At 41.4% G+C, this 26,545-nt stretch overlaps 1 protein-coding gene across 1 annotated transcript in view; it reads left to right on the plus strand.

Moving 5' to 3' along the window:
- Positions 1-2,812: 2,812 nt before the first annotated feature.
- CPA6 (carboxypeptidase A6) overlaps positions 2,813-26,545 on the plus strand; it is a gene marked incomplete at both ends in the record, with an annotated part of 86,675 nt that continues 62,942 nt past the window's right edge. Inside the window, one exon of the mRNA XM_082337904.1 lies at positions 2,813-2,910. Within this exon, the coding sequence (XP_082194030.1) occupies positions 2,813-2,910 (98 nt within the window). The remainder of the gene's footprint in view (positions 2,911-26,545) is intronic.

Here is a 26,545-nt window from a genome sequence, read left to right on the forward strand (position 1 = left end):
ATTGCTTATTCAAGCTAACACAACCTTCTCATGAAGGTGAGAGTTGGGACAGCTCAAAGATAGAAAACATGTTTATAAGAAACTATTTCCCTTTTTCTGCTCTTCTGTGCAATTACAGGCTTCTCAATCAATGGCCTGTTCTCAAGTTCAGGTACCAAATGTAGGCTGCCTGCCCACTCGCTTTACGTGAAGCCTTTCTTGTTTTCATGCCATGTAGAATTGCCTCTGTTTCGGCAGCCTGTGTTCCTTGTAAAGTGTGGGATACTGTGATAAATCCCACATCTTGATTCATTAAGAGGGAAAGCATATCTCAGTCGTCTTTCTCCTGTTCCTTCACAGGCTCTCATCACCTCCAAGTCAAAGCTGCACACCAGAACCTTTGGTGTAGGCAATTCCTCTTTTCAGCTCCAACAAGTGAAGGAAAAGAAACTCTTACTTTCTTCCTCCCAAATCCTTTGCTTAGCTGGGTGCAAGTTTTACAGCCCCATCTTGTCAGGAAAGTAGGCTTACCACATGTGTAAATTCCAGGCTCAACTACAGCGTTTTAATCCTTCCCTAGCTGCCAGCATGATGGAGTTCCAGCCCTCCCTCCAGTCTGCCCCGTCGCCTACCCTGATTTAAACTGATGGATCAGAGAGAGACCAAGGGATCTGTATCCCCCTCGCTATCCTTACCTCTGTTAAAGCCCTTTTTGATATTTTATAGCTATTTTTCTCTCCAGCTTCTCCACAGCTCTAAAGGTGTATTTTTAGATTAATTTTTTAATTTGTTTTAAACAGGCAGAAGTAGTACATATTAACAAAGATAGCAATACCTTTCTCTGAGTGTTTATTTCACATTCTGTTACTTATCTTCACTATATGGTTTTGGTGCTTGAACTCCTTTTCTTTCTCATATCTTCTGGCATTTTATTTTCAGGGAACGTTGCAGAAAGGCAGGATTTAAGACTGAAATCTAGAGCCACAGAAGCCCATAATAAAATTCTCCCTAACTCCAATGGAGCCAAGTTTTCCTCTTGAAAGCAAAAATTTTAGAATAATAGCCAAACTATTTTGTGAACAGAAGCCAATAGTAAAATTCTTCCTAACTCCAATAGAGCCAGGTTTTCATCCTGAAAGCAAACATTTTAGAATAATAGCCAAACTACATTTTGCAAACATTTTAATAAGTTGGTGTATTACCTGATGCACTTCAGGTGTAGCAAGGATACATAGTAAGAAAAGTAACCGAGTGTTAACAGCATGTGAAATAAAGCAGGGGCATTTGTTCCAATATCATACTCATGCCCTCCAATTCACGACAGCTGATTTTACCTTTGAAGTAACCTCTGAACATACAGTAGAGCTTCTATTAAATAGGTGTCTGTAAAGTTAAAGCTGCATTTATTACAAGGCTGAAGATTTGCAGAAAAGGTTTGGGGTTTTGCCTGTAGTAAATAGAAGGTGTTTTCAACCGGAGATGTACAACATCTCATGCTGAACGCACATCTGTGTATGAGCGCACACACGCGCAAATTCACCCCTGCGTAGCCTCACCAGAAATGAGTTTCAGATTTTAAGCAGCGTATGTTATGGGGGGACGGGCAGCTCACGGGAGAGAACACCAGTAACCAAACAGAAGGGAATAATCCTGCCCTGGACCAAGTCTTTTCCATCTCCAGACTCTATCACACAACTGGTGTCAGATTTGGTGCCAGTATGGAAAAGAGGGAAAGGAAAACCTTCATTTGCCTTTCAGCCATAGACTATGAAGTGTGTGTGGTTTAATACAGCCCTTTTTCAAAAAGCTCCCTGCGTCTCTGAAACATTAACAGGGATTTACAGTAGTTCTCACACATGTTCAAATGTCAGCTGGTTTTATTTGTCTACAGCCCACTCGTTCCTTTTGCTCTCAGACAGACTGAGAATCAGTTGGTTTTGAAGCACTTTTTGCTCCTTTTTATGGAAGTCAACATAAAAGTATCGAAGGGGCTATCAATTTATTCCATATTGGCATTATACTTTTACCGACTTTTTCTTTAACAAGTACTCCATGTGTTTTCTATAAACTACAATTATTTGCCACAAAATTCTCCCCATTTTCCCTGCTATTCCCAGTGCTCCAGTGACTTACCTTTATGTGGATCTTTCACCCTCACCAGTGCGGAAAAGAAAGAGCAAACCACCAGTTTTCAAAAAAATGCTGAGATTTGGTTTTATTTTATTATAGCAGTCTCTCTTCCCCTTCCCACTACTCAGGCCCAAGAGTTTTGGCAACACTGGGAACTTGGAATCCCACTTTCTCCTCCCTTCGTGGTTCCTAAAGGACTCTCCACCGCTTGTGCTTTATGTAAGCGTCTCTCTGCCCTCTCATCAGTCTCCACGCTTTCGCCCAGCCGGGAAAACGACGGCGGTAATCCCCGCGATGCCACTTACTGCGCCTTAGCGCGCCCTTGGCCGGCTGCCCCGCCGCCGCACCTGCAGGCGCAGCCCACCCCGCCGCACCCCTCTTCCCGCCGCTCCCGACGGAGCCGCCGCGCCCGCGGGGGGCTGCTCGCCGCCGCCCGCCCCTTGCCAGCCCCCGGCACCCCCCAGCCCTCCCGGGCGGGCGGGCGCCTCCCCGCCCCGTCCCGTCCCGTCCCGTCCCGCCGCCCTCCCCGTGCCCAAGCGCTGCGGGCGACGTCCTCCCCCGACTTTCTCCCCTCGCCGCTGGCGACCAGCGACACCTCCGACCGCCCCGCTCCTCCCGGCCCCCGCCTCCGCCCGGGCTTTGTGTGCGCGGCCGCCGCCACCTGGGGCGGGCGCGGCGGCGGCGGCGGCGGCGGCCCCGCACCATGCCGCTCCCGGGGCGCCCCGCCGCGCTCCTGCCCCTTTGTCTGCTCTGCCTCCAGGCTGCGCTGCCGCTCCGCGGCCACCGCGGCCGCTACGCCGGGTAAGTCCTCCCCCGCGGCCCCGCGGCCGCGCTCCCTCCGCTATCCTTCCCCGGCGCCGCTGGCGAGAACCGGCTCCTGGCTGCGCGTTCGGGCTTCCCTTCCCGCTGCTGAGCTGTTTGTGCGCTTGGTTCCGTTCAGTTGTGGCATGCTGCGGCGCTTTCTTGCGATAGGTACCGTGAGTCTCTGCTAGCAATAGGAAGGATGCTACACTGGGGGGGGAAAAGTTTTAGTGTCCCTGTAGAAAGAGAAACTGCCATTATACGGGGGAGGGGGGAAGTTTTAGAGGCTTCACCGTGCGCTGAAACGAATGAAGGTTTGCATTTTCCTTTAGGGGACAATTTTAATGGAACTTAATTTTTTTTTTACAAAAGTTGAACAATGTGCAGTCCGACTGAATGCGTAAAAAGCTCAGCCAATAAGGGAACTTGATTAACCTTACTGTAAGCAAGTGAAGACTTTTACATGTAGCTCAAACAACATTTTTTTTTTTCATTTGAAGTTCAAATTTATGTTAGAAAGGGAAAGATTGAACTAAGTAGTAGAAGACAAACTGGTATCATTGCTAGGCTTTGCCTCCAAAGGGTATGTTCTTTTTGCCTGGTTTAGAGACTTTGTTTTTAGCAAGTATTTAACAAAATAGATTTATGATGCAGATGAAAAGACAGCCAAACATAGGAGCATGAGAAGGCAGTGGCATCTTTTCATATACAGTATAAAATTCATTCAAACTGACCAGCGAATTCCTCAGGATAAGCACACCTCCCTGTGGAAGTAGAAGCTGTATTATTCTTTTTATTTTATTAAAGTAGTCAAGCCAGACATGCAAATTCCACTACTAAAATGAAGTTTAAAAAATAACATTCCCTGAGCTTCAAGGATTTGGTAGCGTGATATGAAGCCATTCACCCCTGGGTCACTATTAGTGATAGAAAGGAGTTAAACGATTGACAGCTGTTTCACCATCTCTGTTCAGTTCCTCCGGTCCCGGTATCCAACTGCACTGCGAAAACAAACTGGCCACCCCAGTCAGGAGCCCTCCTGGCAGTGCCAGAAAGGAACGGGACAGAAAACTAAACTGTTCTTTAATGCCAGGGTCCTGTTCCAAGTTTTGTGCAGCAGCACCAGCACTGTTCTCTCTGTCTGGAGCCCGCTGCACAGTCATGGTCTCAGTAAGACCCATTTTTTTGAAATCCAAGATTGTATTCAATTTGTTTGCAGATGACATTGAGATGAATAACGCATTCCCAGTGCTGGTACATAACTTTTTCTGAGTATTAGTTACATGAGCTATCTATCGATCAATGTATGAGATGTCAAAATACACATTTTAATAACCTCTAGGTTTAAGTGAGATATTGTCAATCTATAATCAAGTTTGTTAAAACAGAAAAAAATGCATGCAGATTCAAGTATTGTACCTCTGCTCATTTATGTGATTCACCAATTTTCTTAAAGTTTTAACAATAATTTTCTTGTTTAAGCATTTTATGTTCCGTGGGTGATGTGTGAAAGAACCACCCAAACTCTCCCTGTTGATCCCTGTCCTAGAAGCTTTCACATGGAGTCTAGTCCAGAAAAATGAGACTTCTCATCACCTTCCAGGATTTGGGCAAGCACAACAAAAATCACTACTCAAAAAAAAAGGCTAGAGTTCATTATAAAAACTCTTGGTCAATAGGCAATTGTAGTAGGGGGCCAAGATACATTTACAAGCCTTGCTGAAAATGTGGTCACATTTGTAACAGAAACCAGAATGTGTACCACATGTGTAACGCAAACTGGAAAAATAACCTGATATTTTTCACACTCTACCAATCTTTTCCATTTCTACTATCCTGGCATTAGTTGTGTCAATAAAAAATGGTGAAAAATTAGTTTGAAGCGGGATGAAGGTTTCTTCAGAATTACGAATACATCTTGTCCTTCTAAGGCATCTGTCATCAGCCCGGTGTCCTGGGCAGGATCATTTAATTTCCTCTGTGTGTGCAGTTGATTAGAAACAGTTGAGCAGGTATTGCCATCACTACTGAACCTGGTCATCACCCAAGGGGACAAATTTTTTGGTAGGTTTTTTTTTGAGAAAGGCAATCAGGAGGTGAAGATAGTGTTCTGAAGTTCATCATTAAAAGGGGTGTCCCAACCACCTGACTTCATTTTGTGCTAAGAAATATACGTTGATCCTAGTCATTTCTATTGTGTCAGAAGCTGTACCATATACAGGAAAGGCATAAATATAATCAAGGCAAAAGGATGAGAGAAAAAAAAGAACAAAAGAAGCAATGGAAAACATTTGTCATAAACTCAGGCCAGCACTAGGAGGCACAGAGCAATTGTAGCTCTTTAGCTGAGGACTCTGACCTAAGACAATTAATTGGTATTGCACATGTTTCTCCAAACTAACTTCTCCAAACTGTGTTCAGAGCAGGCCAGGTATGCCATATGGACATATCTTTAAGCAAATGCATTCCAGATACCTTTGGGAAGTCAACAAATAGTTGGGAAGTCTCAGCAAAGAGGCAGCAGCTCTCATGCCCACTGAGGTCTTGCAAAGACTGAGGAACAGGTTTATTTGCCTCCTGCTGCCTCACACAACACACAGGAGTTCAGCCTGCCTCTGTGCTCTTGTGCCTCCAGGAACTCAAGAGGAGCTTGGAGCTGCTGCCTTTGCCTCTAAAAGACACTGCTAATCAGCTACCCTACAGCAAACTCAAAACTATACTCACACACACACGTTTTTCCTTCTCCCATTTGCATGCTCTCTCCAAAGGTTCCAGGGGAGATAGGCAAGGGGGGGACGGGACACATCAGGGTTTGGACAGAGTAGATGTGGTATATTCAAGAGGATTTTCCATGAAGCCATTACCAGAGGTTCAAACAGGGGCAACAAGGACAACCAAAAGTGTGGAATGGTTTAAGTGCCTGAAATAACCGTGTAAGCTGGGACTCTTTGGTCTCTAACAGAAACAATTTAGGGCCTAACATGTCTACAAGTTTTGAGTGACATAGAGGTGGTGGATAGAGATCAGTTGTTCACTGTTTCTTCCAGTTACGAGAAGTAGGAGGCATAAAATGAATCTAGTAGGAACCAGGCTGAAAAGAAACTTCTTTACCCCACAGGTGTGGAAAAACTTGCTGAAGGATGTGAAATGTTTACAAGGATTCAAGGGGGCTTGACAGGTCTGTGGAAGGGCGGGTTACTAGGTATGCTACTGAAATGACATCCAGCCCAGGAGATCACTGCCTTGAAAGTAAATGTAGGTTGGGAAGGTACTTAGTGGTAATATCACACACTTTTGCTTGTTGTTCCTTTTCCTTGGGTAGTTGTCTTTTGATAGTTTTCCAGAGTAGGGTACTGCAGCAGATGGACTTTTTGTGGGGTTTTTTTGACCAAATGCCACAATCTTCCTACTCTTAGGAAGCCTATGAAGAAGGAGATGGCTTCCCATTAGCAGGTCAAGATTTCTTAGGACAAAAAGCATCTCTCTCATTTGTTCTTTAAAAATCACTACTAAGACCTTTTTACTCCAGCTCATCTACCTCCAGCTGTCCATGGCGGTTGGGCACGTTCCCTCCATTTTCTACTCCACTTCCTGTTCTTCCAAAGCCTTTTCAGAACTGCGCCTCATCTCACCTCTGCTCTCACCTCAAATAACCAAATGCGGGCAAAGGCTGAAAAAACTTGGCCAGTTCTTCTCTAAGGTTTTTGCTGGAGATTTTGGAGTCTTTTTAAATATTGTATTGAGATGCTAACTCCTCCAAAATGTTATTCTTCTGTGGGTTGCAGTGCTGCAGATAATTGTAATTTCTCTTGGTCAGGTGAAGGCTATGGTACATGCTTACATGATTGTGTAACAACCGTGTAAAATAACCTGGGAGTGATGCTGAGGTGGATAACAAGGAAACTGAAGACAGTAAAGACTGTAATCCAAGATATAATATGCTGCAGCTACTGGGACATCACATCCTGAAAATTGCATAAACCAACTGTTCATGTAGATAAGCACAGATATCAAATCTGACAGCATTCAGCAAATTTCAAGTATTTTAATGCCCATTAATATCCCTGCATACCATAGCTAAGTGCCTCTGATCCCCCAATACCTTACACACAATAGCTGGCAATTGTTCTGTCTCATGGAAAAAACACATGGGAGTGTGACGAAAAAGAGTTGCTGAGGGAATTAAGAAGAGGAAAGGAACCCCTTCTGTGCTATTCCCCTCTGCAGATTTTTTCCAAATGTTTTAATCGGGGACTAAAAGATCTGCTTTGCTGTGTAAAAAATGTTCTTTCTCTCTGCTGCTCAACTCTCCTTCCCCACCCCCAAGTCAAAGTAAAATGTCATACACACAACTGGCAAAAAAAAGCATTTGGAAAGCACACCACCAGTATTAGACGGAAGTTAATCATATTCATTAAGATGAAAACCACACTTAGTGCTTCTTGGATGGTGTCAGGGAGCTTCTAAAAGGTGAAAAGCTGTGTGCTCTCTAGCACAAACAATTTTAAGTATCCCCTTTTCAAATAGCCAATAATTCTGTAATCAAAGCACCACTGATTCCTAAAAAGAGCACAGATCAGTGAAATCCACAACAACTCTGGAACCTCTATACCCATTCGTGTCCCAACACCGCAACTCTAATTTTGTGCTTTCTCATCACACGATATTCCCCCTGCACAATACCATTTATGTTCTCCTAGAGGAAAAAAAAATTACTGCCAAGTTTTGATTCTTTTTCTCCTCTAAGTCCAGGCATGATCAATTTACCTTTTAAAGCCTCTCTGCCCTCCTCATTATAAATGAGAAATATGAAGTGTTTCAGTTGCTCTTTCTTTCCCTTTTTCACTTTTTTTTTTTAAATAATTGGAACAACAGTGCACATCCACATCACCCAGGTGAAGTGAATGCCAGGCAAGGAGGCTCCCAGTTCATTACAGCTGTGTCTAAACTGATCTTCAGGTTCATGTCACCAAGTGAGCCTGGTCCCATACGTGTCCAAATTGGGACCCCATTGGATGGTGGTGTGGTTTCTGTCTGGCCTCTGCAGGCGGAAGGGAGAGGCAGAAAGCATGGGGAGTAACGGAAGACATAAAAAATCAAGACATAGGCAAAGCTTGCAGCCATACTTGGGAGCTCTGAACCTTTCCTAGGTTTCCTACATTAGATGCAATCTATGGTCTTCCAGTAAGAATGGTTCTTTGGGAAATGTAAAACCAATTCCAGTAAACATTTACACTTTCCTGATTTTTAAAAGTATATATGTTACAAGTGGCAATGTAGTATATTATTAAAGAAAATTCATGTTCAGTCTTGGTTTTTAGTCCAACAATTATGTTCTGCAAAAAACAGGATACATTTAAGGTGTACTTAGACAAAAATACTTATAAAAAAGAGAATTCATGTATCAAATCCATCTAGACCCTCAGTCTAAAGCATCCACATTGAATCCACCAGCTTCACTGTCTAATGGAAATAAGCAGCCAAAGAAACACAGCTTTTCCCAGAGCTTCTGGTACTAGTCGCAGTGAAGTCCAAAGCTCCCACTTCTACACTATACCCACTTCCAGCTGCTGCTGCTGTAAATTCACTCATCCAGAGTCACTCATGGCCTTCTTAAAATGAAGTTCTCAACTCTGAATGTTTTGTACAGCACTTAACAGGGGACAGATACTATATAAATTACGTGCATACTGATTTTTTTTTTTATTAAAAAAATTGGAATCTAAAATAGGTGAGCAATTCACATGAAAGACAGTGGAACTTACTTGTAGCCCAGAAGGAAAACCATGGTTCTGGAAGGACCAAATTTGAAAAAGGAAGCTAAAATCTGCTTTTCTTGAATACATTGCTAATAATTTGTAGGGAACTCTAGTTTCATACACTGCATAAGACTGTATCCCACACTGCACAATAAACAGGATCTCAAGGTCTCCTGAAATTCTAGTATCTGCAAAAATGTTGTCCATATGTCTGAAACAGCCTTACATGGTCAAAGTGCCGTAGGAAACATTTATTGCTCTATCCAGTTGACGGTGAATGGCCACCATTAATCATTTCTCACTATCTCCAGGAGGTAAACTCTGTCATCTCTGTTTTGCAGAACTGTCTTTCACTTATCTTTTCTCCTTAATTTTACCTCTGAATACATAACAGAAATTGTACTCCCTCTTCTATTTTACAACATAGTATTTAACAGTGCACTGTGTCTATAATGTTCAGGCAAAAGTCAAGAAAGAAACAGATATTGGGCATCTGTTCAGTCGTCATGTAAGCAAAACCTGCTGTGAGTGTGCATATAGCAGTAAAAACTGAAAACAGGCAGTGTAGTTCACCATTCAGTATTGTTACTGTTCAAGCAGTATGATTTGTTTTGCTCCCAGGCAGGAGATAAGGAGACTTTTCCTGCAGTTTGACCCTCTACACCAAAAAAAAAAAAAAAAAAAAAACCAGCATTGTTACTGTTCCCTGCCCACCTAGCTTACATATTTATGCTATCAGTATTATTTTTCATGCAGAAAACAACTTTCAGTGAATCCTGTAGTCTTTGTTCTATTTACAGTGATAATCAGGTTTGGCTGCAAAATGAGAATGAAAAATTACAATTATACATTGGACCTCTCTCTGAAAACCCTGCTGCAGGCAAAACTCCTTGCAGAACTTAACAGGACTTTTGCTGATCTCAGATTTGCAGGAACAGACCTACAGTCAGCAAACTTGAGACAATTAAGCCCAATCCTAATTTTTTTCAGTAAATTTTGATTCTGATTTAAAGGCTTTGCTCACATGGTTGAGTACAAAGGTGTGGTTCTGATTTGATATTGGTGTTACAGCAAAATGTGCGTGGATCTGAAGGGTGCTACTAATTTACAGCTCAGTATATCAGATCAGAATCAGACCTTAAACGGACACTGATTGTAAGGAAAGTATCTGCAAAGGAAACTCTAAAACTGCTTTTTGTGAAAGGCACCTGAGGGTAGGTAAGCCAAAGTACTCTGAATGGAAAAGATATTCAGACCAACAAATGGATGGGGACAATATATTCCGTTTTTTCTAATACTTTGCACCTTTTGAGCTTGCCAAATGAGGAGGAAGGCCAAGGACCTTGTGACCTGGCTTTCTTGTGAAACTAAAAGCCAGGCATTGCGCATCACCCAGGAGGAGCAAGGACGCCTGGTTCCTTCTGGCTACGTCTGCTCTGTGCAGGCTGAATGCTCTGGAGAACAAGGTTCTGCCGAGCCCTCTCTTCCCCTGGGGAATGATGAGACTTGCAACTGTGATTATTTGAAGAGAAGCTGCACCATAAAGTTACCAGGCAAAGCAATACGCAGAACAGCACTTGCTAAGGAGATGATGTTCTAGACTGCTTAAGTGCAGCCATGAAAAAAAACAGAAGCATCTTATCAAATAATTTTTTTTTTCTTTTCTTTATGTCCTGCAGCTTGGTTAAGGCCTCTACACAAGGAAGGCTACCAAAGCAGGACCTTGAAAATGTGTTTGTAGGGGGTTTATTACAGTAAGGTTATTCTAAGAAAAACTTACTGTTTCTTATATCATACCATATTTCAAATACCTTCAGGAGAGTAATGCTACAGTTTGCAGCATCTCGTTGACTCAGAGAGAGAAAAAGAGGCTCTTTTTGTTTTTATTTAATTTTTGTATTGCATTTGGATAATAACTCATGATTACAGTGTCCTACAGGTTTGAAAGCCTCAGGTAAGCAACATAAAAGGTGGTACATCTTAAATACAAGACAACATAACAACTTACTAGGCCAGAAGGCTAGAAGACTTTTTTTTTTTTTTTTTTTTTTTTTTTTTTTGAGGCACAGGTAGCATACATGATAAAACTATAGTCTGTAGATGGGTTTTAGGTGTGAATGTTTTGGCCATTTTCATTTTTTTTCTCCCAAAGCACTAAAGGTGTTAGCTTAATTGAAATAAATGAACAGATTAATGCACTGAAGTCAGGCATTGGATTATATAAGTATGGGATAGGACCCTGAAAGAAAGTCCAGCCTCGAGGACAGATGTGAGAAATGACTTTAGCAGGCCTGATGAAAAACTGGTGCACTCTTTGATTCACTCCATCATACTCCTACCAAGATTACCACCAGATGCTACTCTAAGGCTGGAGTGCAGTGATACAGCCAAACCCCGCTAAGCTCCGCTAATGGCCGGCTGCTGCCAGGGCAGGCGGTTGTGCTCCCGCTGTTCCAGATGTGCAGCCACTGCTCAGGGATTGGCACTCCTCTGCCTACAGCGAGCCAATTATGGGAGTAAAGAGAGCAAAAAAGAACTTTTTCCTTTTTTTTTTTTCCTGGACTAACTTTCAGCTTGTCAGGCTGTGATCTGGCTGCTGCAGAGCCTCTGGGGTGTTCGTGTTGGCGCAGGGAAGGGGTGGGAGTGGCTGTTTTTTTGGTACCTGCCTGCGTACCTCAACCCTCTCAGTCTGCCTGTCCACGTATGCACTGGAGACGGTTGTCTGAAACCAGTTAATTCCAGGTGTGAACTCCAAGGAGGACACTGTGGTTTTACCTCGTCAGCATTTGGCTTCCTGATCAGTCCTGACTGCCAGATTCCTCTCCAGACTGATGTCAATGCAACAATCCCAAATGAGTGTTCCAGGATCACAGAGAGATTAGTGGGATGCTTATTTTCAAATAAGCACCTTCCTAAAAGAGCAAAACCAAAGAAAAAGTGAACCTTGGTACTAGCCATCATCACACATGGGTTTTTGAAACAACAGGACTTCTTCATTCCTAATGTCTGAAGAAGCTGTAAGTCCTTTACGTAACAGACAAGACTGACGTGATAGTGTCTACAGAAAAATAGCCTCTATATTTATTAAATAGGTTGGTGTTAAGCAAACAATAGCTGTATTTGTCAAGGAAACGGGGAAGATGTTTAAATGAGGATGTTTTATTAAGAGCTCTGCCTTTTTTGTCACAGTGCAGTTTCAAGAGGGAAAATAACCTTGGGTTCACTTGAACTGTATGGGACAGGCAGCCAAGAACATACTCTGCCTAAAATTTATACCAAATAACAAGAGTCACCATGTAAGCACACTGCCAAGTGTCTCAGCAGAATGAGCTCGTGTCTTTGCCCGCAGTACACAGTGTAAACATACCCCGTGGCACAAAGACAGCACGTCGTGTCTTCATCCTACTCCGCTATCAACAGGCGGGATCCCTGATCCGTCTGCCTGTGGTAGTGACAATGCTAAAAAATATATATGGAGATTGTTCACAGAACATAAAGTCTAAGTAATTTGCTTTCTTTGTGGAAAATTAAATAGTTTCACCTTCAGTCTGTTCAGATGAGGTTCTTTTGTTTTGCTTTTACCAGAAGCAGTTATCTTAGTCTTGATATAGTCTTAAAATCATGGCCTATTCAAAAAAGCTTCAGAGAAAATCAAAGCATTGGAGTATAAAGGGAAAAAGTTTTTATATTCACTATGCAATGGCATAAAAATAATTCCTGATGTATTTTCTGAGACCTAGCCTAGAATTGTAACTGCAGTGAAATATGTAATTATGCAGGTTTTGATCCCTACTGCAAGAGTTGCTTCTGTTCAACACTAAGTTGTCCTGAGGGAGGGTGGTGGTTCTCCCTCTGACGCAGCTGCAAGGAGCGGGAAGCACAGGAACCCAGGGCTCCTCTGCTCAGCAGAAGGGTGACCACGTCTTGCGAGGAACCCTGCCTGCTTGGCATGGGCTATGCAGTGTCTGAGCGAATTTGGTGTATTATATCTCTCAGAGGCCCCAGGCAAAGAAACATCACCTGGTCAACATCATCAGCCTCTGTCAGACAGACGCATGACAATGATGCTGATCTACTCTTGCCGGACGGTTCTGGGCCAACAGGGAGACAGAAATGTGGGTATCTCAGGCTCAGATTTGGTGAGGGAGGACTCAGGGGCTTCAGCTTTTCCTCCCCTCTACAATGTATGCTGTTTGTCACATGAGGTAGTTATGTCTTTCAAGGCCTTGCATCTAGCCTCACCTGCCAAAAATGTAAATCAAATTAGGAAATAGGTGTCCAGTGAGTTCAAGTGCTTTTGCGGTTCAGAAGCAGGTTAGCAGGTGTCACAGACCTGGAGACTTTATTACCATCACTGTCTCACCCTAGCATCCAGGCCCTCCATGTGTGCTTAGTCCTTAGCCAGTGAGCAGCATGCAGCCCACTGATGTGCTATTTTTCCTATGTCCATCCCTCTTTCCTTGGACCTATCATGTCTTCTCCATTAGATAACTGGCATTTTTTGGCTCCCCTCGTGACCAAAGTGGAGAACGATTTGTAACAATTAGCATGTATCACCCACAAACAGGCAGGAAAACAGTACAAAACTGTAGAAAGATTAATTAGCTTAAGCATCTGGAGATGATGGAAAAGTGAAGTAAAGCCAATCTCCTACATGGTAAGAAGTCAGTATAGACTAGTGCTCAAGAGGAGTTAAGCCTTATGTCTCCTTTTTATGAGGGGCAACCTTTCCAAATGCTATAAAAGCTCCACTGAGGAACGGTGGGTGAAGGGGTCCAGGGACAAGGAAAAGCTGTTCTTTTGCTTCTGCTGAATGAAGCTGTAAGAGTGAGGAGAAAACCTGCAGATTTTACCTTGTCAGACCAGATCAGTCCTACCAATGTGCAGTCAGTGAGACAGTGCCATGAAACAGTTCAGGGTACAGAATTAGAGAGAACAAGGGATCCACACTGTGCTCTGTGAAATCTGATCTTTCTGCATTGTTTTTCTTTAATCCAGCATCCATTATCTCTGCTGAAAAAATACACGTGAGCTTTTATGTATGGCAACTGCACTGGGGGTGGTCTTTGAATTAGAAGGCATTTGCTCGCAGAGCCTGCAGCCAGTCACGCTGGCTGCAGGCTGCACGGTTATACTGGAAAAAAAGAAGCAAACAGGAGACAAAAAGCATTCTCCTGGATGGTTAAAGAGGACAGGTCTCTGAAAACTAGGAGGTCTGAGGAAAGAGGTTTCTAATATTCAGGTATATTTACTATGACGCGACATTAACTGAGGGAAGCGAGATATAACATTTTAAAGGTTTATTCTACAGGTAATGGATCTACCAGATCTCAGTTATCGTGTTAGAGCTAATGAAATACAGCCTTAAGGATTGAGTAGCTAATAGCTGGCCAATAAAAATGCTAAATAATCATTCTGTTAAAACAGATAAAATAAACAGAACAAAAAAAGGACTTTATGCAGGAAGAAAATGCAGGGATATCACTGGGAGGACCAGTTTCACAGCAGCCAATGGCAAACATAATTACTAGGGGTGTATTTAGCAACCGACAGTCCCTCTGCCCTGCTGGAAAACATTACTTTTTTCAGAAGAAAAAATAACACAAACTTCGAGCAAACAAAGAAGGAATTTTTAAGTTAGTTGTTGTATAAAGAACTTTGCTGCCTACAAGAATAAATAAATGGGTGAATTTAAGGTAATATCTTTAAAGTTATCAAATTGCATGCAGAGTATTTATTTTTAAGCTGCATGGCTATAAAACACCAGATGTTGTACAGTGAAGTAATATTAGAAGAAGACTGGAATCTGTTGTCTATGAGGAACAGGCAGATGCTCGCTTTCAGCAGTGATCTCTTGCTCATAAAACAAGAAAGTTTGCTTTCAGTGCAAGGACACCAAACACTCTTCACTGCATTCAAGACTTGTGTCCCCATTGCCTGTGGGGTTTTGTTGTTTTAAGTGTAATTATTATTTATGTGAAACAGGGAACGGGGCAGATTAAAATTGGAGTTTATGGTGGGAGAAGCAAGAGTTGTCTTATCTTATGGCAGGGATTAACCAAAGGAAACATTGCCTATTGGATGAGTGCTGCAGCCAAAGCTGAGAGGCCTTCGCTGTTTTGGCCACGCGTTGTCTTGATGTATGGCTTAGGTCACTCCACTCTTTGTTTTACAAAAGAAAAATGGAAGTACAACAAAGAGATATATTTTTCATTTGAGATGGAAAAAACAAAATTCTGATATAAACGCAAAGTATCACCTCATATATTGTGCTGCTTCTTGCATAATATAAGTTTTTGGCAGCTTATTCATAGCCATGCAGCATGCCAACTCCATTTTCCATGAAACTTTATGTAAGGATAGCTGGGCACAAAAAGAGTATAACAAGAAAGAAGCTGCAGAAATATGGAGCTGACAATTTAATGGTTTTGTACAGCTCTAAATTTGTGTTGTATTAATTCACATAACATACCAAGTGTAGCTCAGTGTGCACATATTTTTCACATCACAGCTTTATAGACTGAAATAATTGCAAATGGCAATTAATTCACTTTATGAATTTTTCTCAGTGTACAATGTAAAAAAGACAATTTAAATTGTACGTGTATATTCATATAAAAGCAGCGAATGTGATTTTAGCTGGATTTTTTTAAAATTACCTGAAAACAAAAATAAACACAGCTGTGTATCTGGGTTCTGATTTTAGTGTTTAGTGGAAATGTACTATTGCTGCTAATTTCCAAAAAAAAATGCATCAGTTTATAATTGTGCTAAATCCCACGCCTTCGGGCACACCAAAGCAGCTGTCCTCTTCTAGGACAAAATATAGAGCAAGGCTAAGGTTCAATATTGATCACAGGTTTCAAAATTTGTGCGCTCAAGATAGCGTAAGACAACACAAACATTATGTATTTCTTCATGTGAAATTTCATCTCACTCTTCTAGTCCATTGAGCTACATCTAGTCAAATTGAGCTACATCCTATTTATCTACCAAAACCTCAGCAAAATTAAATAGACCAACCAAATCTTTCCCTTCCCTCACTCCAGCATTCACCTTTAGATGGGGAGCAAGTACATTAGAGGCTCTATCTGATAAAATCACTGGGTGCTACAGCAGCAGAAACAGATTTTTAGGGAAAATGCTGCTTGGGGGACATATCTTGGCAAGCAACAGCTCCGTGATGGAAATAGCATTTGGCATCAAAAGTTCTGTCACAGAAGGCCTATGTACATAGTTTCTCAGCTGTCGTTTTCAAAGGACCTCTCCTTTTGCTGGCTGTGCAGGTGCTGAGCTGAGATTACAGCCTGCTGTGTAAAAACCTGCTCCTTTTCCTCATACCTGCCTCTCAGTTCTCACCCCCCTTCTACTTCATTGTCCTCGTGTCTCGTCGTAAACAGCCTGCAGAACTGTTCTGGGTAGGGACTGGCATTTTACCACCTGCTGGATCAGCAGATAACTCCAGGTCTTTGTTGTCTTGTGTCTGCGGTATATCAAGTAATAGTAGTTTCAGCTCTAACGCGTCTTTTGGACAGTGGATCCAGGCAGTATGATAAATAGTCTTATACTGGCAAAAATAAGCTTAACAATTTTTTATTAATGCGCATGCTTTCAGTTCAGGGATTTGTTTTCAGTTGGGCAGAAGGCAACAAATGCTGATGAGATGATTTAAGGAGCTAGCAGCTCTCTTCAGCATTTTGTTAATTTTGGGGAATTATAATAGCAGGAAAGAACCTAAATTGCATTTATGAAATAAACTGATAGCTTCCATCAAGTATTAACAGTCAAAGCTCCATTTCTTAACATGTTGATATGAGCAAGCTTGACAAAATAGCTGATACCTCAGCGCAAGGCTCTACTGACACCCTGTAAACTCGGTATCTTGTTCTCCTGGATCCCGTTGGATTTTCTTGGTTTATTTGCTTGAGTTTAGTGGTTTTCTGGATGTGAGAGTTGGAAATTGTGATCAATTAAGAGACGAGTAAGCAGGAGGTCATAAACAATAGCTCTAAGAGACATTATCTACTCTGTTCGTTTCAGCCCAAGGTAACGCACATCCTGAATGAAGTTGGTAGAAATGTCCTTTTTCACCAAAAGTTAGGTGTATTTTTATACATTCACACAACTACGTGCATCAACATTTCTGAAATGGGAAAGGGGTCCATTATACCTCCAAACCTGAGAAGTCAAAGCAACACACACAAAGGTAACTGTCTTTCATACAGAAAGTATGAATAGCATGATGTCATTCAGTAAGGTAGACTAAACAATCTGTCTTTTTTAGATAAAAACTATAAAACCTTTAGAAACATTTACTGTATCAGGTATCTGATGAAAATTGCAGTAATAAATCTGAGATGTTTTAGAAACCATATTCCCAGGACAATTACAGAATGCCCTAGGCATTTGCTGTCTGCCTGCTGTTAGGCAGAACATGTTTGCACCATGTTTCATAAATTCCACTTTTGCAGCATGGAGTGTTTTCTTATAAGAGCACAGCAGTGAATTGTCTAAACAAAACGAATGACATAAAATCTGGAATGGAGAGTTTGGTATTTCAGTGACAAAGACATAATATTTAAAGATCTCTGCATTTGTGTTTTTTCTTGGTTTAGCAAACTAGCTTCCAGATGGATGTTTAACAAATAACCAGTGCAGTAAATGCTTTTTAACAATCAAGTAATAAACAAATGTAAAGGCATGTCTCAGGAAATCAGTTGTAGGTTGTTAGAGCAATGCCTATAACGTCTGCTTGCTACCACAGATGCCACAGGGCTCCAGCACGGAGAATGGTACTTGGCAGATTAATGGGATTTGCTGTGCTTTGTCAGTGGGCTGAGGCTTTCAAAGTAGCCCCTCCACCGTCTTCCGTGCCTTCTCCCAGTAGAAGAGCCAAACTCATCACACCACATTCAGCATGAATAGTCCAAGCCATAACTCAGTTGTAACCACATCTTGAACTTTGAAAACATGGAGTCACTGCTTTGCCAGTTGGAGTTTCAGGAGAGCAGCCAAGGTACTGCAGGGCAGCTTTGATGGAGTTACAGCAATGAAATCAGAATCCAGCCAAAAATGAATGCTCCTTAATTTGAGGAAAAAGTGATTACCAGGCAAATAGGTGAGATTTTCACAAGTTTCGGTTCAGAATATTAAGCCTTTTTAACTGGGTGGAAACAAAAACCTTAGCATCTAATAAGACCTCTGGCCTTTTTGTTTAGCAGAGCTCCCCAAAAGTAGATTACGTTTCTTTTCTTGGTAGCATAAGGGAATCCCAAACCTTACTGCATTAATTCTCTGCTCAAAGAATATTTTTCAAGTCACACTTTTTCCTCAAGGTTATAACTTTGTTGTTCCTTTGGATAACATGAATAACTCTGCCACCTTATTTTCTGATTTTTGATTTTCCTATTGAATTGCTGGGGAAAAATAGAGACATTGATTCAGGAATCTGAATACTGGGGAATACTGGCTCAGGAAGTTCACGTTTTGTACAGTTGATAGTAAACAAGCTGTTTTCTCCAAAAGTTACAAAATTCTCCAAAGTGAATGAAACTGTAATGCATTTTAATTCATGTTGTGACCAGAATTTCCCAACCTCACCCCACATCTCTACACAAATATTTATATTATCTAGCCATAAACTGACTTTATTGAATTAAATAAGAAACTCCATACTCCATTTTACAAACATTTCTCCATAAATTAAGTCATATTGGTAACAGATTCTGAGCCCACAGAAGTCCAAAGCACTGTTTGAAGTAGTAAGATGAACTATTTAAAGGGTCATTTTTCATGTTTTAAATTCTTAAGAAAGATTTTCAACCTTTTGTTTTTTTTAAAAAAAAAAAAAAGAGCGAGCTCTTAGGTGTGCCAGTGACCACAGTACCTCAGGTTGTGAATGTTTTATGCTCTCCTTTTGGGATATCAATCACAGGACCCATAAGTAAAGAGTCAGTAAAGGAAAGAGTCTTCCAGGCATGAGACATCTGGTTCTTTGGCAGCCTACACAGTCTCTATATTGCCAGCTTTAAATTGGACCTTTGAGTTTGCCACATGCTTTAACTGACGATGGGCTGTCTGGACTGCCATGTGTTCCTGGTTGCGGTAGCTTTGACATTTAATGTTTAGGCTTATTCCCCTCTCTTCTCTCTCTCGAGGATCTCCACATAGGTAAAGCTTCGCACTCAGCCCTAGTATTTAGGGCTTACAACATTGCTCTTCTAAGCCTCTAAATATGCATTTTTAATTGGTTTTCTAAGGACTGGGACAAATTTACAGTACTGCAAGAAATATGATCCTGAATATTCCTGTGCATCACCTGCAGTTCTACACTTGCAGACATTCAAAAGAAGCAATTAGAAGATTTCCCAACCACAAGGCCGTTAGCACATCCATTGACTGGTCAGAAACTTCTCGGTCGCTTACTGTACTAAACTGAGTCTGAAGTTTATGTAATTGTTTCTAGCTTAGTGTTGGGCTCAGTTATGAGAAATCTATTACTAGAGTAAGTCAGCCGGAGGAATTGTTTGTCGGTTATTGAAATGAGGTCTAGGATCAAACTGGGCATGTTGTCTGAAACACAGAGTGTAAATAGTCCCATTTATGTATATCTTGACTCAAGGTGTTCTGCAAAGAAGCCCTTTACTGCTTGTAAAAGTAGAAGCTGCTGCTGGTAGGGAGAAAAATAATTCTGATGATAGTTATCTCTTGGATATTAAGCCCTAATAAAAACATAAAATTGCTTAGAAGGAGCATCAGTAGTTTCCAGATTAAGTGAGCTAGGAGATAGAGGAATTGAGATAGTTCATTCTTAATCTCTTCCATTTGTGTATTGATTACAGCATCCTAGTAGTCTTGCTCCTACATCTGACACTTCAAGCGAGGGTATGACATACCTGCTCTGCTGAATGGTGTAGGGCCATTGTATCATCAGGCCTTCTGGAGTCATGGAGCCAGTTTTATTCATACCGATCTTAAGAATTAGTTGGTGTTTTGTTTTCTGCTCAGATGATGCAATCAAGAGAATATGTAGTCATCTGCAATGTCACGGAACATGGGTCTCCACTGTCAACTTTTGTACTCAAACACAGCAGATAAATAGCCTAATGCTTTTGTTTTCCTTTGCTCGTAAGTTTTTAAACTTCTTTTAAAGTCTGCACAAATTGTTTGAATACTCTAAGTCAGCAATGACTGGGAAAGTGGAAGAGCATCAGGCCAGAGGATTGCAGTTAGCACTCCTCTCTGACTCTGTGTGCTATTTATCGTGAGTGTTACTGACTTCTCCGGTACCCCAGAAAATGATTAAATGCCAGTATGTTACACTGAGTGACAGTCAAGTGTTTTTGTACAAATGCCTTCTAACCGTTACAGATAGACCTTCTTCCCCTATTGTATTTTCTGTAACAATGTAAAACCTTCTGTTTTTATGCCAGTCCCTCTGACTGACTGCCCACCTCTTTATGTCCAGATTCCCATTTTCTTCTGCTTCACTCCTGTTGCTGCTGAGCCCTGCCCCAGCCTCCATCTTCTGCAGTGCCCTCCCTGCTCTTGTGATAATGGTGCTCCCACTTCTCTTCCAATTTAGTGCTCATTTAGAAATTGCTACTGCCCTTGAACCTTAGACCAGTGATGGGCCACAAAATGGATTATGAATCTTTCATAATCTGATATAAAACCCATTGTAGTGTGATATTACTAAGTATGCTATTAAACTGATTTGAAAACCGTTAAAACAGTTTCACTTATAATATTGGTATCAAAGGGAGCGTAAATAAAAGGGCTTCTGCTTCTTCCCTTGTTTTCACTGTGAACAACAGCGGGACAAGGGAAGTCAGCAGCTACTCTGCTCTTCAGAGGATGCCCAACGGCAAGTTTTAATGCTTAATGCTCATTAAGTGTGAGCATTAAGGAGACTTACAGCATCAGGAATCTCTTCACTTTCACATCCAAAGTGACAGCAAATGGCAAGCTAGCAGCCACCCTGCTCTGCTTCCTAAAACAGCCATGGATCCGGTGCGTTTCTGTATTTTACTGTATTTAGCTGGTCAAGTGTGATAGCATGGTCATTTACAACAGTAATAACACAGCACCAGTATGCCACTTACTGCTGCGGCAAACTGTATCAAGCTCTAGCAGATTACCAGGCTTCCTGCGGACAAATAGCACCCAAATATTCGTCTACCCCGGGGAATTAGGCATCTGTTCACTTTACCGAACGGATAGCCTCTTTGTTACACAGTTCATTCTCTTGGCAATTGACCTTCAGAATAAATGTGAAATGCAAACCTCGGAGCATATAAAGAGCCTCTAAAATCTATCAAATCATTTAGTAAAATCCATCGCTTTTGGCTCAAAGCACTTCCTAATTTAAGGCTGACATTTATATGTTACTCAAAAATAGCTAAACATGAATACTGAAAAGAGGAAAGAAGCTAGAAGCATCAGAATTAGTAGTTAAACTTTTACAGCACTTGATTTTAAAAGTTAGGCTAATGGCATGAAATTCTAAAATCTGTAAGAGCAGAGAATTTATGGTTTTGCGAAAGACCTTTAGAAAGCTATGTTCATGCGTAGCTGGATCGTTAAAATATTTTATGGAGAAGTTTTGAAGAAGAGTGCTTCAGTTTCATTGGCACTTCCTTAAAACTGTAATAATTCACATAAGAGTCTAATGTGGAACTGAGAAAGCTTATTTTACACATTTAAGTATGTACCGACTTTGATAGCATTCAGATCTCAACACTTGTGTAACGTAGTGCCCCTGTAGGCAGAAAACATCTGTCAAGTAGAGCTGGTAAAAACAAAAGTTACTCTGGGTGGTTTTTGATTAAATTGGCCTTAAACAGAATAGAAATTTCTGTGAGAGTTTTTCCATGCTTTCACTGACCCCAAAAAAGAGGCAGCAGAGGTATTTAAAATATATTTAATAAAAATATTCTGGAAGCTAAATATATTGACTTCCTTCTTACTATTTCACTGGAAATAAATAAATTTCCAGAGTAGTTATTGGCAAATCAGAATTTACCTCAATTATGACAAAAGTCTGAGGGTGAAACTTCTCTCACCAGAAGGCAGGATGACTTGTAGCTCATGTGTTAATGACATGGATTTGAGTGAGGAAAAAAAGTTTTCTGCAAGCGGTAGCGTAGGCTATACATCCACACTCTCAAACACAGTGGTCTTCTGTGGGAAAAAATGCCCTCCAGTAGTTACACTACTTTTGGTAAATTTGAAGTTTGACTTTGGGTTAAGTTTGAACCTAAGCAAAGATCTACTTATAAGTCTTGGCATATTGAGTCAAAATAACCACCTGTTCAGGGTATGTCTATGTTGGCAAGTAGTGCCATGTAGACATGCCGGTGAGACTGGATCAGCTGGTGCTGAGGACCAGACCTTCTCCACACTATATGAATCTGGTTGGGTTTTGCTTTGGATTGGCTGATCTGATCCCACGGGCTGAAAGTCCGTTTGTGGTTGGGGCACATCACGTGCACCCCGAGTGCATCTCTGAGTTCACGTTCAATCCAGTTCATGCACCTTGAGACTGGTCCGTCGTGTGACGTGCAGCCAGAGGCTGCTTCGTAGTGTGAACCACATGTTGGTAAGAAGGGACACTCAGGCTCACTTTGGAAGTGCACACCTGATCTGAAATAAAATGTTTTTGATGCTTCTGTCCCTCTCCCAGCACTAAGTCCTAAAGAATAAAATGTCTGAAACACTGCAGCTGTTAAATAGCGTGCCTGCATGCGAAGGTTTCTTCCTAATCTCCATCATTTATCATTGATAGAGAGACTGAAATCTCTGACCTGTCTTGGAGGAGGATATGAAATTGTTCTATTTGTGATTAGTTGTTTTTGTAATTTGTGGGTATAATGAGGAGTAGCTTCTGTCCAGAGCGATCCATGATTCCTTTCTTTGTACATTTTCTAAAAGCTTTACTCAGCTGTTGGCTCCTTTTTCTGAAGAATACTTTTCCATTGTAATCAGATTTGTATTGCCTAAAAATGAAGTCACTGCCTGCTCTGTACCAGGAATGTATTTAAACTAGCAAAATTTTTCCTCTCCTTTGCTTTGTGGCCCAGACATGATAACTGTCGAAGAAAAGGTAGTTAATATAAAGCATTGCCATATACCGTCTGTTTGTTGGGACCTGTATGCTGAAGGAGGTTGTGTCAGTAATTATCCGGATCACCTCAAATCACTGTCCTCAGAGATTAGAAATCAGCTGGCTGACTAACTACTGAAGCAGTTCAGGATCACTCGTACCACTTCTTTTGTTAGCTGAGGACTGAAATGAGTCATATTTAGTGAACACTATTTGTCCTTCAGTAAAAAATTATACTGGGAGAAGCAAACATGTTTATTTGTGTGTACCTGAGCCACCCATCTGAGTGGACCTTGGAGAAACGCCCCGTCAGCCTTGGCCTGGGTGGCAGGTCTTGCGTGGCTGGGGAGAGCTGCGCAGTCTGCTCGGGTCCGTGGCTGTGACCGTGCCGCGGTGCCCACCCGGCACTGTCCGGCTGGGTGCTCTCTGCCTTCTCAGCTCCTGCCGTGAGACAGCTGTGCATCACCATAAACCAGCCCCATATATGTTAGCTATGTACACACCACACCCAACACAAAAAAGAGCAAAGCGTGAACTCTCAGTATCCATTTTTTCCTTGAATTCACTTGAAAAAGGTGTCTTTTGAACGCATCCTTTAGAGAAACCAAGACATCAGTAACAAGAAATACAAATTCTCCAGTAACAGAAGTGGTTAATACCAGGCTTTCACTTTTGAAGTTACTATAAATGGAATCGTATTACCATGAGGGGGCTTAAGAAATGGAAGGCAAGTCCCAACAGCCCTGGAGAGGGACTGAGGCTGGGCTGAAGATTTAAGAGAAGACACAAACTTGTCTGGCGTTGGCAGCTTCCCTTGTAGTAAACCGAGCACAACTGTCCACAGCTTCTTGCTTGAGGGCAGAGGGGGAAAACCTCCCCTTACACACCACACAGCATTATTCTCCACATTACTTCGGTTTTATGGTTTACTGAAAAAAAGTGAACAGATTCTGCGAGGGCCATTCAAAGGGCTTCAGCATCGCACTGCTGTTCCTCGTCCAGGTGACACTGTACAACCGAGCGTCCAGCTGGCTGTCACCTACCGCGGACATGTCCTGCTGACTCTGGGTTAGAAGACTGGTCCAAAATAAACAGCTTTCCTTGAGATGCTTTGAAAAAGACAACCACCTTCTGACCCATACTAACATTCAGAGATTCTCAAAGCAATTTTCTATTGCGTATGCCTTCCAGAAGCACATCAAGAGGTATTTAAGGAAATTAAAGTACTTGAGGCATTAAGGAAAGGAAAAGGAAATTGTCCTGCTGTAGGCACCGTGGCAGAAAGAGTTGCTGAAGGCAGGAAACTGGCTCTGACCAGGGCAAGTGGGATTACTGGGGATATCTGAGGCTCCTGCAGTATGGTCCTTCATACAGCGATGCTGGACACTTCACTAGACCTCTAGTGTGGTAGTCATTCATTTAATACTTATTTGTACATTCAGTCATTCACTCTGTGTTTCTTAATGTTCAAGACTGTACTCCTTGAGCTAAAATGCTACCAGAGTTTTCTATTTACAAAACCGAACAAAAAAATTCACTGCTTTTCTCCTTTTTCTTTCACTTTATCAGCAGTTCCTTATTGTTGTGCTGAAAGTGCCTTACCCAGCTTCTACTTGACATCATTTTGATGTGAACGTTTTAATCTGCTGCTTCCTTGCATTGTTCACTTTTACTGTGCACTCTTTCACAGTTGAGTGGCATTAAAGAGTTTGGAAATCTACTACTAAAAAAATATTTTCTCAATATTATTAATTTTAATATTTATTAATTTTAATATTTATATTGGCTCTATGTACAATATTAATAAGATTTAATAACATCATCTTTGTTGTTCCTATAACAAGATAATAAAAAGCAGATGATCTAACATCCTGCTGTAATTTATTTTCCTGTACAGCCTGCAAAGGTTTGTCCTTACCAGAAAGGGATTTAGAAGAGACTAGCTTGACTTTTAACCATTTTCACAAAATCTAAATGCTAAATGTGATAGATGAGCTACATGTGAACAATGAGGTCTAAAAGCAGACTTTATTTTGCTCTGGCAAATGGGCAGATCTGAACAGCTTTATCGTAGCACAATACAAGCACTTTATGCCTGTATTAACAGACCATGTAAAATACGTAATTACAATGTTAAGCACAGCTATATGGATCTGTTAGGAACAGGCTACAAAGTAATTTGGATTAGTCTGACATTCCTAGTATAACCTAATCATCACTGATCACCACTGATCTTGCTGCAGCCTCTTTTATGACAAGTCAGAAGACTGTTACTCCTTATTGCATGCAGACTGCGTTAATATGGATGACTCCCAGTCCTAGAGCCCCTTTCTGTCACAGAGGAAGAGAACAGCCTGTGAGAAGTTTCAAACTAAAATTGAACAGTGAAAACAAAAAAAATCCTTAAAATACACTGTACTTAGGGCGTTCCTGTGACGTGGTAAACTCCCTTCACTATGTCATTAAGATCAGGCACCTAAACAGGAGTTTTCACATGCTGCCTGATTTATATCCATGCTATTCTGGGCTACCGAGTCTTTCTGTTGGATTTAAAATAGAAAAGTTTTAATTTTCTCTCCATGCAGAATGGGAAAGTTTCTGGAATCTCCCATCATTTCCTGCTCACCCAAAATTGTTGGCATCGTCAAATGGTGTTTCAGGTGTAGACTATTACTCCAATGTGCTTCAGCTCAATAAACCACCTGGTATCATGGGGAGCACCTCGGTGTTAGCAGCTTTGTTGGGTATTACATCTAACTCACCCTACAATCAGGATATTTTTAAGCAGAATAAAAAAAAGCAAAGCCATCAGGACTGAAAATGTTGCTATGAGGGCTGTACTGCAGGAAGATTTATTTGCCCATGCAAGGTAGGTATCTTTTAAACGAGTACCAATAATAAACTTAGGAATTGCAGGGCAATAAACAACCTGCAATAAACATTTTGCCCTAACATCTGCACATCACAGATGTCAGCAGATATGAAAACTCAAGACCAGATTCTCAGTTTATGCAAGCAGAAGTAACTCCATTAACTTGAGTAAAACAATGTATATTAACCAACACCAACAAAAAGAAAAGAACACCTAGTTCTTTTGGAAGATACTTTAGGAAGCAGTTTATTATTTAAATATGCAATATAAATCTTTCTCCTTACAGTCATAAACACAGATTGCCAAGAAGTTAAATATCAGCCTCACAACACAGCTGTAGTAAATGGACTGCATTTATTCCTTGATGAAGTATTTTACCTCGCTTTGGTTAGGTAAATAAACTCACCAAGACCTGTTAATTGATTCATTGCTTCTTAATCCTTGTTTGTCACCCTTATTTTAAAAATATACATTTATCTTGTGCTAATGAGGAACAGGAATAAAAGTCATTCTCAGCTGATTCAAGGAAGCGTGTCAGAATGTGCAGAGTGCTTAGGTTAGTGTGCAAAGCTCAAAATAAAATGCTCAATGCAGTCGTATCCCTGGAGTCGGAGAACAGCAAGTTTGGGTTCCTTAAAGGGAGGAAAAAGGCAGTAAAACAAATAGCCCGAAGGTAAAGCTGCCAGAGGAAGAGAATATAAAATAGCTTAAATATATTGTGCTCTGTACTGTATCGGTTCTTCTGCAAATATTTCACTGTGTAGATGATGGAGAGAGGACTTCCAGAGGGTGATTGATACCTTTAGCAGTCTGAATAGTCTTGAGATGCCCATCGCTCATTAGGGGCTATATAGGGTCAGGTGGCCTAGCACGATGTGGAATGGACCTGGGCCTGTAACA

This window comes from Platalea leucorodia (genome assembly GCF_965183815.1).
Source record: "Platalea leucorodia genome assembly, chromosome: 1".
NCBI classification, from domain to species: domain Eukaryota; kingdom Metazoa; phylum Chordata; class Aves; order Pelecaniformes; family Threskiornithidae; genus Platalea; species Platalea leucorodia.